This window comes from Copidosoma floridanum, unplaced genomic scaffold (genome assembly GCF_036245765.1).
Source record: "Copidosoma floridanum isolate Cflo_tuat_1 unplaced genomic scaffold, Cflo_Japanese_pri ptg000006l, whole genome shotgun sequence".
Classification (NCBI taxonomy): domain Eukaryota; kingdom Metazoa; phylum Arthropoda; class Insecta; order Hymenoptera; family Encyrtidae; genus Copidosoma; species Copidosoma floridanum.
The window spans coordinates 10,320,625-10,335,880 of NW_028321883.1; the positions used below are offsets into that span (position 1 = coordinate 10,320,625).

At 37.3% G+C, this 15,256-nt stretch overlaps 1 protein-coding gene across 3 annotated transcripts in view; it reads right to left on the reverse strand.

Annotated features, from left to right (window-relative positions):
• Positions 1–15,256, reverse strand: part of msk (importin-7 msk) — a 133,649-nt gene that overhangs the window by 75,159 nt on the left and 43,234 nt on the right. For all 3 annotated transcript variants that reach the window (XM_089598333.1, XM_089598332.1, XM_089598331.1), the window contains 2 exons: positions 11,348–11,553; positions 11,013–11,270 (listed from right to left, as the gene is read on the reverse strand). In XM_089598333.1, coding sequence (XP_089454459.1) covers positions 11,013–11,270; positions 11,348–11,553 — 464 coding nt within the window. The remainder of the gene's footprint in view (positions 1–11,012; positions 11,271–11,347; positions 11,554–15,256) is intronic.

Genomic DNA, 15,256 nt, shown 5'->3' on the forward strand with positions numbered 1-15,256 from the left:
CCGCTAATCCCTACCTCTTAACACTGTTTCGCATTCACCCAGGCCCGAAGACCTGAGAAGCAAGAAAAAAACCCTGGAATTACTCTAAAGAAAAATTCCACGGAAAAACCTGCTCTGAAATAGCCGGGGTTACATAGGAACTTTTCCCGATGAAAACAGTTTTTGAAAAAATCTGCATTCACCGGGAATCGAACCTACGACCCCTAGAACAGCGTTGTACCAGTAACAAGCAGGCTTACCACTGAGCCAACGCCACTCCCTTTCTCTCCCTTGTTTTCTCGGGGCAGAATTGTTCTAGATAGAGTCGGCACCCATCATTCTAGACGTCCTCATAAGGTGCCTCGGGTACGCACGAGATGAACGTGAGACCACAGGCCGGTCAACAGGGCCTCAACCCACAGGCAGAGCCAAAACCGCGGTTGACTATTAAGACTCCCCACCATCTGTAAGAGGCCTACGATCAAGGCCTATGATCGGGTAATAGCGAGTCGCCAAGAGGCAACCACCGTGTTCACGGAGATATAAGAGTTCGTCTGTAAACATGGCTCTACAGCCGATATGATTGAGGCTAAGAAGGCGGCTGTTATCGGCTGCAAAAGCTTTGCGACCTACCTTCAGGTCAGAGACGTCACCCAAACGGTTGGAAGAGGAGTCTCGGCGCATCGAAGAGGAGCGCCGCAAACGTTAAAGCTACCCTACCCAGTTTCTCTTTGTAAAAATCTTGTTATCTTCATTTTTTTTTTTCTTTCAAATTTTTTTGTATCTTGCTCTCCTCAATAAATAATGCTTTTTGACTATAGCTACTGATACTTCTTCTTTATTTTCTGAATACCTCGTTTTATAATAAGTGTTGAATTATGATTCGAAAGATATTGTATCAACTGGAATCAAGATTGAATTGTCTCCTATAAAAGCCAAAATTAAACATAAATTTTTAAGTGATGCGTCTTGAAAAAAATGCCTGGCAATATGGTTTGAAATTTTGTAAGATAGTTTAGTTAATATTCAAGTATAATCTTGCAAGTTTCGTTCATACTTAATGTATTTTGATTGTGTGATCAGCTACCTTCAATGAGATGATGTGAGGTGTAAAAGTTCTCTATTGATTTATGTGCTATGCAATATTGATTGGTTCCTTGTACATGAGGAAACATCCGAAAAACCGTTATAAATTACGTTTGTTCATATACTGATAACTTCCCGTTGAAGAAACCTAGGAACTTGTTACTGAATAAAAATTTTAGTTTCAGCTATTTACAAATTCGATTTTTTTGGCCTAAAATATTGAAAATTTAAAAATTAAAATACATAAACGTAAAGAGGATCTTAAAATTTTTTACGAAATCAAATTATTGTTGCAGCTGGTTAAAAATAATATTTTATCAAGAAAATTTAAGTTAAGGAAAGGATTGTTTTTTGGATCTCGCTACTTTGTCAGAAGAAGACTCTGACATCAACAATATATCGATTTCGCAAACACACGTCGATATCTTAATTCGTAGTCAACTTTAACCTTAATGAGTCTTTCTTACTCTGTACACAGTTTGACTATATCAACTAGCAGCTCATTTAGGAGTCTAAGTTATTAGATTGGGAGGGCGGTGTAAGATAAAACATGTTGGGACTCTCATATATACATGCATACTACTGCTCCGTTCCTCACTAACTATCTGCTAGGTGACTAACCGCTTATTTTAGCTTTCCTGCAAGTCTACACTGAGAAAGATTTGGCGCCGTCAGAGTACCACCGGTAGTACAGTGCTAGTTCGGAAGTTTAGTGCGTCAGCGATACTAGTTGAGACGAGAGCTGCACAAGACCTATATATGCGGTGCAGCTAACCTATGGTACATACGTCGAACCACACTACAGGTAACGCTACTATACTTGGGCTCGTACTAACGCTGTTCCGACTGGGATACCTGCTATCCCAGTAGTCAGAGACAGCAGACTGATCGTGATTTGGTATAGCTACTATAGGGGGAGGGACAACTGCAGCACCAAATCTTCCTTAGTGTAAACGTGCTTTCAGGACGAAACACAAAATTAACTTTTCTTTCTCCCTGCACTCGATTTGCAATAAATAGACGGTCCGAATGTGATCTCCATGCACTATGTAGTCTGTCGCAATTTTATTGCATTACTAAGCTCTCCACCAGATGAATCAGAGTCAAAAAAGTAACACACACACACACACACACACACACACACACACCTATTTTGCATAGTGATTTTGGAGGATCATTCCACTAATACCTCTTGACCCTTCTCCCGTACTCAGCCCCTCTCAAAATAAGGTACAATTCTTTTAATTTCTCCATTATTTTAATTGGGTTAAATATATGATTTCTTCTTTTCAACCCTTTCTCAGAGATACCTCATCAGTTATAGGTCCCTTCCTCAGCCAACCTGAATGTAAAGTAAAGTTGGTTCAGTTTGTCCGTAATTGTATTTTTTTTTTTTTTCTTTTAATTGTGAATTACGATAGTCAAAATTAGGCGTATAAGGGTACGATGTGCTCAGGCTGTCTGCTACTAAAACTGACATGTGTCGCAACCATGCTATTGGATAATCAAGCACCGTTATACTTTTAATGAATAAATATAATTTTGATGAATGATGTATGAAATAGGTAAGCGTACACAAGCAGTTTTTTAAAATGCTTTTTTTACGAAACCTAATATTTTTCAAATTTTTTACAATATTTTGTGCCGAATAAAGTCGAAATTTCAGATAGCTAAAACTAACGTTTTATTCTAGATGTACGTTGCAATTTCTCGTATATTCGATGCATAGGCTTGTCTGGTAAAAGCAAGTGTTAAGCCAAATCAGCATCCGGCATGAGCTGGTTTTGTGAGGCGAGCTAGCTTCACAAGACAGAAGCATGTATTTGCTTCGATTAACTCTTGTTCCGACTTGCTCAACTATAATCCCTAAGTTGGAGCCATTGGCTGTACTGGTACGGGATATGCCTCCAACAATCGCAAACTAATGAATATGATGGGCAATCACGAGTTCCACCTTGACGCCTTTGAATCTAAGATGGTGACATCGGATCCAATGAAGATCCGCTTGATTGAACTTTTTCTTTCCCTGAATAATACAGACCTTTTGTGGTCAAAGTTTTTGATGCCAATAGTCTACCTGGATGTGTCAATCTTATTGTCCAAATCCAGCCGTTGATTGGTACAGCCCCCCCCTGCTGCTGCTTCGACCACCACCATAGCAACAATTAACACCCAGTCTCTTTCGTTGGTCGGGTCCGCCACTGCTCGGATTCAAGATCTAGTAGTATCCCAGTCCTACTGTTTAAAGGACCTATTCGAGGTGAGAGGCAATGCCTCTATCTTCTGTCACCTCCTCAGGCCGGTCCCTCTCTACAACCTCTTGCTCAAGGCTCGAGAGGCTCAACGCTGCTTCAACTACGTGCCCCCGATAGTTCAAAACTGCAAGTTTTCATACGACCAAATCGCTCCACCATCCCCATACCCATATCATTGAAAGAGGACCTTCCCCACCTATCTCTTCGACTCCCTTAACTCCGCCAATAATACATTTTTCCCCATCTGCTCACTCCCAATCAACAAACTATAGAGTCCATCAGTATCATTCATGCCAACATGAATCATTTAAATCACCCCCATCACGCCCAACTTGAGCTTTTAGTCGCCGACGGATTCCCCGACATCATCGCTATCACCGAAATCTTCCTCACGCTTAACACCTTGGATGCGTTTTTCGGCCCGCAGGGATATTTGTTATTCCGCATCAACAGGTTGGGGAAGGAGGGGGTGGTATTGGTACCTATACTCGCGAGTCTTTCAAGACCACCATCCTTGCATATTCAGACCCAGACTACAACACGCCAAAATTTCTCATTCTAAGAATAGCCATAGCATCTCACAAAACGGGGGGTGACGGTATACAATAGCTATTGTATACCGTCACTCCTCTACTGCCCTCCCTCACTATTTCTTTGACAAACTCTCCTACCATCTTTCCACCTACTCAAACATCATTGTTATGGTTTGTCACAACCCCTGGTCCACTCAGGCCAGTATCGCCTCCACTTCTATTTCTATTCTTATTCTCTTTCATAGTCCTATTCCTGTTTTTTACCCTTTGCTTTCGACTCAGCCAACTTCATCCTCTCCGCATCCTCCCTCACTCACCCTCTCCTTTCGTTCTCTCTTCTCTCTTCGACAACATCATGCATCCAACTAAATCGTCATCAGATCTCTACCATTCAATTCATCAACTTTGTCACGGATCATTCTCATCCATAATCATCTACTCACCGCTCTCATCTTGTTTTTGCCTTCTCTACAAACTTTTCACCTGCCACATTAGCCTTCTCTAGCCCTCACAATCACCCAGCCTTCTATTCACCTTCTACTGCATCAAGTCAGCACTCGCTTAGAATTACTACTTATAATTTTCATTTTTATTTTTATATTTAAGGGAGTTGGGTCGCTCCCGCGGGGAGGTGAAGGGGAGCACGTGTATGTGCATAAAGCGCCGTGATAAAGTCTGCTGTACTAACATAGCCTAAAAACATCCGCCCTTGCGAATACGGAAAATGCATTTGTGTTCGACTCGCCAGTACTCGATAATGTTTAAATAATATGCTTCAAAAAAATTACAGAATATTCTTCAAGGTATCTAGTTTCTTATGATATTAATCAAATAGCCTAAATACTTTCTCTATGGAAGATAAAAAATAAGGAGTAAACGGTATAGTTAGTCTGATTTTCTTTTGATAAAAATGTGCTATAAATTTTCAAAATTAGAAATTGTAATGGTATAGCATTAAAAACCAAAGTCTCATTAAGGCCTATACCAAGTTTTGGATCATAATTTTGAGTAGAACGGCTTCTAGAAGTGATTTTGTGAAAATATATTATGCCACGTATAAAGTCAACCTGAAAGCAAACAGTGTACTCAGTGCGTCCTTGTCTCACGCATAAATGTAGTATACGAGCTGGAAACAAATTTGTTTACGTTTGTGCAAATATCTCCATAACTGCAGATGCGATTTTGTTAAAACTTTGCACACGTATCAATGAAGTTGTCATAAATAACATATGAGTTTTTCAAAACATTCTCATCGCTGTGTCAAGTGTAATAGGTATTTTTCTACAACTTTTTTAATAACTTACAAAAAATACGATTTAATCTTATGTTTTCCAGTAGAGTAAAAATTGGTCATTCACCTACATTTCCTCACAAATACGTGAATAAATAGTTTAATCCAAGTCAAAAGTAGGCTTCGTTTATTTATTTAACAATTTATAAGCAAACGCCAATTTTTTATTTAGTTTTTTGCTTATGTTTCCACTTTTTTTTCTGACAGTATCTTGAAAAAAAACGAAGAAAAAAAAGTTTTTTTTGTACACCGTGTATGAAAAATTAATATGGACATTTACAAAATCTTCGAAAAATTTTTGTCACAATATAACCTTTCAAAATTCGAAAACCAGTCATATGTCGAAAAGGAAGCTATATAGACCCAAAATAACTATTTTTACGCGTTTTCTAAAGGGGTACTACATGATAGATGTGCACAAATAAAGAGGAGTTAGACTATGCACGAACATGACCTCAATTTTTTGGTTTTCAGACTGTATCTTGAAAAGAAAAAGTGTTGACGCTTAAAGTCAATCGAATTATTGACTATCATACGCGGAGCAACTGCCACAAATTTTACAACACACACAATCCCTTGTTCCTCCAGTCGAGCCACAACATCATTCATTTCCTTGAACGCTCCGTTAAAACGGCTCTCAATTTCTCGTGAAGCGCCTCGAAACATGGTACCATTATGAGAGAAAACCCTAATACAAACACCTCTACGAGCAGTAAACCGATGAAACGCTGCAAGACATGCCTCAGAAGAAAGATCCGACACTACCTCGATGTGACAGCTCTCACAGTCATGCATACAAAGATCGCTACGTATCCCTTGACCGTTTTGGCCCCGCGACCCTTAGAAAAGAGTATGGGAAAAGGTCCAGCAAAATCAACTCCTGTAATGGCAAATGCTCGAGTTCCATTTAATCGATAAGAAGGGAAAATACCCATTTTTTGTTCAACTACCTTACCAGCATGACGCGTACTAATCACACACTTCCTATAAACACTCCTGATAAGCTTTTTACCATGGACAATCCAACAAAAACGACCTAGATAACTTCGCATGAGCGCAACCCCACCGTGCATGGTAATCAAATGAGAATTCTCAACTAAGCGTCGAACCAACGGCTCATCAGCCGGCAATATAACAGGATGCTTCTCTTCAAAAGTCAATACAGAGTTTTGAAGCCTTCCACCAACCTTCAGCACTCCGTCTTTATCAAGAAATGGCGCCAAGCGTAACAAACGCGAGATCATTGGTAACGAGCGCTTTCTCTGCAAATGGTCAATCTCACGAGCAAAATGATGGCTCTGTATAAGTCCATAAAAGGAGACACGTGCCACACGCCAAGCCCAGGTTCGCGAAGCAACGGTACTCACATTTGCACTCGATACTCGCAGCCCAAGTCGCCACCGAAACATTACCACTAGCACTCCAAAATCTTTGAATACTTTGATATTTGCCTCAACTTCGTAAGTGTTTCAGATTCTACTTCACCCGAACTCTCTTCTACTTCGTTAGCCACAAGAGATGCCACGACCTGGGAACCCTCTATGGATGCCACCGACAGAGATGGAGGAATATCATCACCCAGCCACGCAGGGCCATGCCACCATAATTCACTGAGAGCTAGGCGCGATAGTGTAACTCCTCGAGTAGCAATATCCGCAGGATTGTCGGCAGACCTCACGTGACTCCATGTGACACGAGGAAAACGAGTTAATACCTCACTAACACGATTGGCAACAAAAACAGGCCAACGCGACGGATGACTTTTCAACCAGTCCAATACAACCTGGGAGTCGCTCCAATCACTTAACTGATTCAATGAATCACGAAATTCTAACCAACGCTTCTCTAAGTCAGATGGAAGAGCTACATCCCAATCTAATTTTTCAATCCACATATCTTGCATTAATATTTTTGGCACGGCAATTACAGGAGCTAAGAAACCAAGAGGATCGAATAAACGTGCAGTCTCCGATAAAACAAGAATTTTCGTGATCTTAACAGAAAGAGTAGTAGGATCAATCTTAAAACGAAATTCATCTTCATTTGGACTCCACTTCAATCCTAAAGCTGAAACAATCTTATCGATAATCGATATCTACAGAAACCTCTTCCTCTGACAAGCCCTTAATTCCTTCCAATAGTTCAACTGTATTCGATGCTCATTTACCGAGCTGCATACCAGCACCAGCCAACAACGAAACCAACTGATCACGCCGAAGAGTTGCCTCCCCCAAAGTATCAGCACCCACAAATATATCATCCACATACACCTGTGACTGAAGAATAGCAGCCGCCTTAGGATGCATTGATTTACCCTTCTCAGCCAACTGCAACAAGGTACGAATCGCTAAAAATGGAGCAGGAGCAGTACCATAAGTCACCGTTGACAATTGATACTCTTGTATGGATTCGGACCTGTTGGAACGCCAAAGGATATTCTGCCATCTCCGATCCTCAGGATGTACGAGAATTTGACGAAACATTTTTACTATGTTTGCGGTAAAAACAAACCTAAAAAAACGCCAACGAGTAATCAACACCGCTATCTCCACCTGCAAGTTTGGTCCGAAATGTAGAAGACAAAGCGATAAACCGTTAGAACACTTTTGCGACACATTACGGCTTCGAAAAGTTGTTTAAAACTCTCCCAGTCCTCCTGTCAACCAGAGAACATGGGAAGCGAAAGCGAAGGCAAGGTTGAAACGGACGTCGTTACTATAGACTAGGCTCAATATTAAGGCCCAAATGACCCGGAGGCATTGACTTCGCATTATTAAGTGCACGAATTTTTGCTGCCAACAACGAACGAGCATCAAGATATGCAGTTTCCGTCCGTGCATTACCGTCCTGACGAAAATAATCATGATCCATTAATTGATCCTCATACTCCATAAGTGACAAAATCTTTGAAAAATTTTTGTTACAACACAACCTCCCAAAACTAGAAAAACAGTCGTATCTCGAAAAGGAAGCCAGATAGGACAAAAATAATTCCACTTATAGAAAATAATCATTGAGGTGCAAAAATACGTTACACGGATTCATACAAATAATCTTAATAAATCTGAAAATAATGCTACATCTCAAAAGCAAAGCTACAACCTTCATATCCTACCTATGAATTGATTTATTTTCTGTTCTCTATAATGTATTATTAGAAAAATTGTCACGTGATCAAAACCTATAATCTTTTCATTAATTCTAAAATTAGTAGAAATTAGTTAAGCACGGGTGAATTTCAATATTAAATTATAAATTATTATAGAAACGAATGAAATGAAAAATTACAATTTTACAATAGAAAATAGCTAAATGCCTATTGTATTATTTAATCTCAATAAGATATAGTGGATTATTTTACTTTTATGGTAGCCTAAATTATAAAAAATTTTCATTTGTCTGATACAACGATTCAAACAAGAATTTGTTGTACACATATGATGTTATATCAAATGCACGAATATTAATTTTAAATAAAAGGAATTTATGTCCTGTGTAATGGGACAAAAATACCTTCTTTCGGCGCAGTATAGTGAGAATTTTTGTTTCATTCTGCATTACATGACCAACAATTCGTACACGTATTACTTAAAATTCTCGAATCATAACATTAGTAAAGGGGAAAACCATAGGAAAAATTATATTACTTTTAGTACAAAATTACGATGATGTAGAAATTATTTTCCATGTTCATGCATGCACATAACTTCCAAATATTGGAAAATATACCATATCTTTAAAAGAAAGCAAAATACACAAAAAATAACGATTTTTACAGGCATCCTAAAGCGAAAAAAAAGATATCGTGGCACACAAATAGAGAGGTGTTGAGTTGTGAGATGAAATAACTCTAAATTTCAGTGTTTTTGATACTTTTTTATAATATAAAGGTGCAAAATTTTAAGAAAAATTATAGTATATTTGTTAAATTATTACACATACGTAGAATATATTTTCCGTTTTTTGGCTGGAATCGACTATGAAAATGATTGAAAAAACGCAACACCGCTAACTGAAAAATGATTGACCAAATATAACTTATTACATGTGTGCACAAGTATGTGCAATTTCAATAAGCAATTTTATTGTCTATGAGCATTATGCCAATGTACTTATCACAATACTGGACCATTATGATAACAGTTCAAGTACTATATACGTTGTGAAACTCACATTAATGAATATGATTATAAAAAGATTATTTTATTTTGTGTTCAGATTCGTTTTTTTATAATCGTGCCAATTCTGAATAATTTCCAACCCCTCACTATTTTAATTACAAACTCTTGCTCTCTCTGTTGATTCATATGTAATTTGATTATTTTCGAAGTTCTCATTTTTGCGGTACGTCCTGCGACGCACCCATTTTTTTTCTATTTGTTATTACTAAAATTAAACACAATGTTCTAATCAAAGCGAAATGTTGATAAATTGACTGTGAAGTTTTTAATAACACTTCAAAATTTCACTCTTAAAAATTAATCAACAAGAAACTAACAACTATTTTGCAATTTTACAAATACCTAGTTGTTATTCGATTGAATATCTATATTTTTACACGGTTACATTCAATTCAACATGATAGTCTTTTTTTTACGTCGATCGAAAGTTTATCGGTATAAAAAAATTTTTCCCGCACTTTCTCGCAATTAATGTGTTATTAACAATTAATAATGTATCTGCAAAAATGTTTATTTTAAAATAAATTTGATGACGAAGAGATTGGCGGCAAAAAGACATAAGCAAAAATCTAAATAACAAACTGGCGTTTGTTTATAAATTGTTAAATAAATAAATGAAGGCAACTCTTGATTTGGATAAAACTATTTGTTCCTGTATTTGTGAGAAAATTTTGTAGGAGAATGACCAAATTTTTCTTACTGAAAAACAAAAGATTCAAAAACCCTTAGGCCCCTGGACTATCAAAGCCTTACCTTTGTGGGTTTTTTTTGTTTTTCGTTAAAAAAAGCATAAAACTAATAATTATAATTAAAAAGTATTTAAAGTAAGGAAGTCGGTAAGGTAGATACTCTCGCATAAATTAAACGCCTTCAAGTACGACTGACAGCGACTTAACTATCAACGAATATACGTTTGTTGTTAACATAAAACGTTCGATTATAATAAATACATCACTTAGTAATTTGAAGTTATCATTTTTATCAGTTATTTTATGACTGAAATCATAACTGTAAAGTTGTTGTATAAGTATTCGCTGGGTGCATAGAGTGGATATAAGGGAGCGTGGCTGAGGACGCCATTTTGTGGACCGCATAGTGAGAGAATCAGTGGAGAGGAAAACACAGATTTAAACGCATATATATACGTATCTCCGCTTGGCTTGTTTTCCCAATTAGTCCTCAAAATAGCGGAATCTATTAGTGACCTTTAGACACTTCAGCTACACTCCCTTATACCTACTCTCTGGGTGGATAGCACGCAGTGCCTCTAGTACAGCCTCGAAATAGTGTCACGCGGGTGCCAATATGTGCAGACGACAGACGACAGCTGAGAGGGAAAACTTAAAAAACTTTGCAGGGCAGGACAGTTTTGAGGTTACGTGCCAAGTTTATGTACATACACACATTGATGGCATCTTCGGCAAGCTTCGGCACCCGAGTTGCACTAAATGCTCACCATGGACGCTTAGATCGTTTTACCCAACCACCAGGACCCAGCGAATAGAAAACACGAACTTTCTACAGCATGCAAAAAAATGTATGATTTTACGGGTGATATCTAATAGCTAGGGTAAAAAAGTTGATTAGAATGATACGTATCACTTAAAAATCAATAAATAATAATGATACTAAGTAACAATAATAGTTATGTGAATAAAATAAGATGTAGAAGAAAATTTTGGCCTACTTTGGATAACTTCTTTAAATACAATGTATTCGTCTTGATTTGTATCTTCAGAGTCAAGAGGCGTGGTGTAGCTTTCAAGTGCAGTTTCTTCGTTTGCTTTATATTCAGAATCATCATCCTCATCATCCGAAGCGGTAGGTTTTATCGACGTTGAAATGCCAAACATTTGCTGACCTCGAACTTTCGTCACTTTTTCTTCAAGTTTTTCTAAGTAATCTTGACTAGCGTCATCGATTTCATCTTCATCAGATGATAAGACTGTAAGAGAAAAATGTGTCTATTAATTGTGATGAAAAACATCCAAAACCAATTTTTGTAGAGTTGTCTGTAAGCACCCTCTTCATAATCGCTTTCATCATCGTCATTATCCTCATCATCGCTCTCCGCAACTTTAGCTGCATATGCTCGTTTGAGGCCATCAAAGAGTAGAAGTAAGGATGGAATAATTTGTAGTACACACTCATTGACTGCTGTAGGTCTACATGGGCCCATGCTTATAACAGTGCACAAACCAAGGACACAAAGTTTTCGATCGTGTAAGCTGTAAAAAAAAAGAAAAACAATCATGTTTGATAATTGTTTGCGACCTCGTTCAAGAAGTACGATTGCAATAAATAATTAAATTGTCTCAGTTATTTCTACCCTGATTAAATTTAAAATTTAGATTTTAAGTGACAATGAGGGTAATTCCACCGCCAGGCTGCGGTAGTATGCCCATCTAAGAAAGTGCACAAAAATTTAAAGGCTTTTATAAATTTCCGCTGAAATTACACACCTAAATATAAATTAACAATTGTTTTACAAATCCATTGTAAGAAAATAAAAATAATGTATAAAAATATTTTCTACACACATTAATATCATTAACATCGTATGTAAATGTATATTAGTACATCCTCTTCAAAAATGTATACGTATATCGATGTGTATGAACAAACTATTTCCTTCATTAAAATGAATCTTTATCCATAAAAAAAGATAAAATTTTTATAGTTAACCTTTTTTTTTTTTTTTTTTTTTTTCGTAAAAGTTTATAAGAAAATTATTAAATTATTTTTGTACCTTCCAACACGTAATTTTAATAATAAATGTTTGGAACTTTTGGATTTTAGCGCACTTTTTTACATGGACACACTGTCGCTGTCTATCCATAGAATTATCCTCATAGCATTTGACCCAATAGATAACATTTTAAGGTAAACAAAAGATTTGTTTAACCTCCCAAAACGTACCTATAGTCTACCATTAGCGCTTTGGTTGATTTTATTACCTCCTTTAACTACATTTTCATAGCGAATACAATGAAATTTGAAAGTGATTTCAGACTTTAGTTATTATTCTTGTAATTGCGTAGGCATCTAAGTAGCGTGAGAAACTATACCAAACGAATGAAATACAAATTTGATTGCTCTTTTCATAAACACACGGAAAAGAGTGGTGAAATGTAGCGTATTACGTGCATATGTGATAAAAAAAAATTATGTGTAGTAACAATTGGTCAAGTGGAACCTTAATTATAATTATTTATGTCCACATAACACCTATATTAGAGGAAGTTGAGTTAAGTTGAGTTTGTTTAATTCGATAATGAACTCAAGATCCTACACACCGAGGCATATCACAGGCAGGCTACAGATTATTTGGCCATCACATAGGCATTACATTGAAAAAGTAAGTAGTATACAGAAGTATGAAAATTAATGTACCACATGAAAAAAAACAAAGTAACACAAGAGTAATCAAAAAACATTTTGTGTGTGTGCGTACGAGTGAGTGTGTGTGTATAAATAAAAAAAATAAAAACAAAGCAGCATGTCATGAGCAGATAAATACAAGAGTTATGCAGGACAAAGGGTTTTCTAAATTAGATACCTATACAGGCGCACTTTAAAGCATGCCTGATCAAAGCGTTAGCGCAAGTCATGCGGGAGGTCATTGCGTAGTCGTGGAATAGCAATGTTGAAGGACAAAGCACTGAGTATCCTGTACAGAAGGCTGATGTGCTCAGACCGTCTAACATACTGCGAGAGACGGCATCACGGCATCTACAAAATATATGGTACAACAATGATCACTGGTCATACATTAAATTATGCAATGTACAAAGTGGTAACCGTATAACAGACATATCGCATGTTCTGCACATTTACTCTACGCATAATTAACAAATACGATAAGTAAACCAGGATCTAATCCATGATAAGTTTACTGTAGTTTGTGAGGATTGTAATCCTTCAGGACGGTTAAAAGATAGTTCCAATTACGATGATTTAATGTTGTCACAAAATTACATATACTTTATTAGATACCCTTTACAATTTTAGAAAATAATTGAATCTCATGGACTACATACAGTTTAAAATTGCGTTATTCGCTGAAATTTTATACAGAGTTTTTCGGGCGTCAGCCACTCTCGGCGATGTACAGAGACTCAATAACCAAACAATAATTTTTAAATGAAAGAACGGGCTAATCAAGCCCTACAGTTTCGTGAAAGTGTCACGACTTCGAAATAAAATAACATAAAAAGGACTATCTTACAACCTAACTTAATAATAATATGAGGGGCCTAAAATTCTATCAGTATCAATACCGCCAGCGATGCTTTCACGGAACGCACCCTATGCCTAAAAGCGAAGTGTATCAACCGTCGATCTATTTTATGCTCGCTTGGGAGCGTGCGCTCTCGTGTCAATTTAAATCTATAAACCGTTTTCTCGTATTTTTATTATATACTGGCGGACCCCCCCCCCCTCCATCTTGGCTTCGCCCAACACTCACTAAATGAAACACCGTAGTGCGTTAACATGTAATGTGAAACGTTTTCAGTGAAAAATTATTTATCTAGTTCTGACACTTCTCACGACAAAAATCTTCTTATCAAAAGTGTGTTGGTTCGGAATCCATACAGTTTATTTGGCCAAAAAATAGGCTGTAAAAATTAAAAAAATAGTATAATTATGCTGAAAAGAACTGTGCATTCCTTATGACATAAAATAATCATTGGGCATAAGGGGCCGTTGATTTGCAGTTTTTCCCGTATAATTTACGAAAAGGGCTATTTTTTAAAGTTGTAAAGGATTCAAAGTTTACAAAAAATTCATCATTAAAAATTTTTTTTCTCTTATCTCACAACTTCATTACCAGAGCAACAAAGTCCTGGAGCTTAATCTCCACGTTATTTATCGCAACAAAAATACAAATACATATTCTACCTATTTAAAAATCTGAAAGATTCAAGAGATTACTATGAAGGTTATAGTGAAAAGTTGATCTCTCACTTAATAAATTCTTGACGCCTAAAATTGTATTCATAAAATGCATTTGAAGTTTTCCTTCTAATTCGAATTCTTGTGACTTTTGGCATGGTTGAGACTCTTGTAAGCCCTAAAGCCTGTTTTTTCAACTTTATTAGGTTGTAATATATTTGTTGGCAAGGTAGTTTGACGTTGGATGAACCTGAAAAGGACCGGTGAGCTCCTCAAGTAAAGTCTTTCTTGACTGAAGTTTCCAGAAAACGTAACTGCCTGGATACCTCAGGGTTTGAAACTTTGGAGCTAGTTGTAGAGCTCTTTCCCAACGTCTCCTGGTGTAACGTCAAAGACGGTGTCTAAAGCACCTTTTTTTTCAGACTCAGTTTTCGTGATCTAAGGTGGAAAGGTTGGATCGTAATACTTGCCCGTTGGTAACTGTTCCGTTGGGTCACGTTTATTATTTTTTCTTATAGCTGTTATAGGTTTGCCCAGCGCAGACCTTGGAGAGGATCGGTGATTCCTGGTTGAATGCTTAAAGTTGAGAGGGTAATATAGGGTCGTCGGTCACCAGGGTTCCCTGCCTTGCTACGAACAACTCTGCTCGTGACGCCTGCCAGTGAATGACTGACTTGGTTTAATAGTGGCCGGCTTTACATAGTCTTTGAATTGACGAATCGTCTCCGGAAATCGTAGTAAAAATGTATGGCATGGTAATTTAAATTTAGGTGACCCTTAAAAGAATCGATGAGATTGATGGTTAAGTAGGGAACGTAAATACTTCTAATGGCCCTGAAAAGGAGCGGTGGTGAAACTTGTAGCTATTCCTTATTATTATACTTGATGATGAAGAGCTAGCTGCAGGTAGCTTGGCGCTTATCCTTTGAGTCTCTGTGTACGGAGACCGTACAGGAAGGGAAGTACGCCGCTGACAAAGAATATCTCGTCTTCAGGTCGTTCCCCAGATAACCAACCATTCATCGGTAGTCAGAA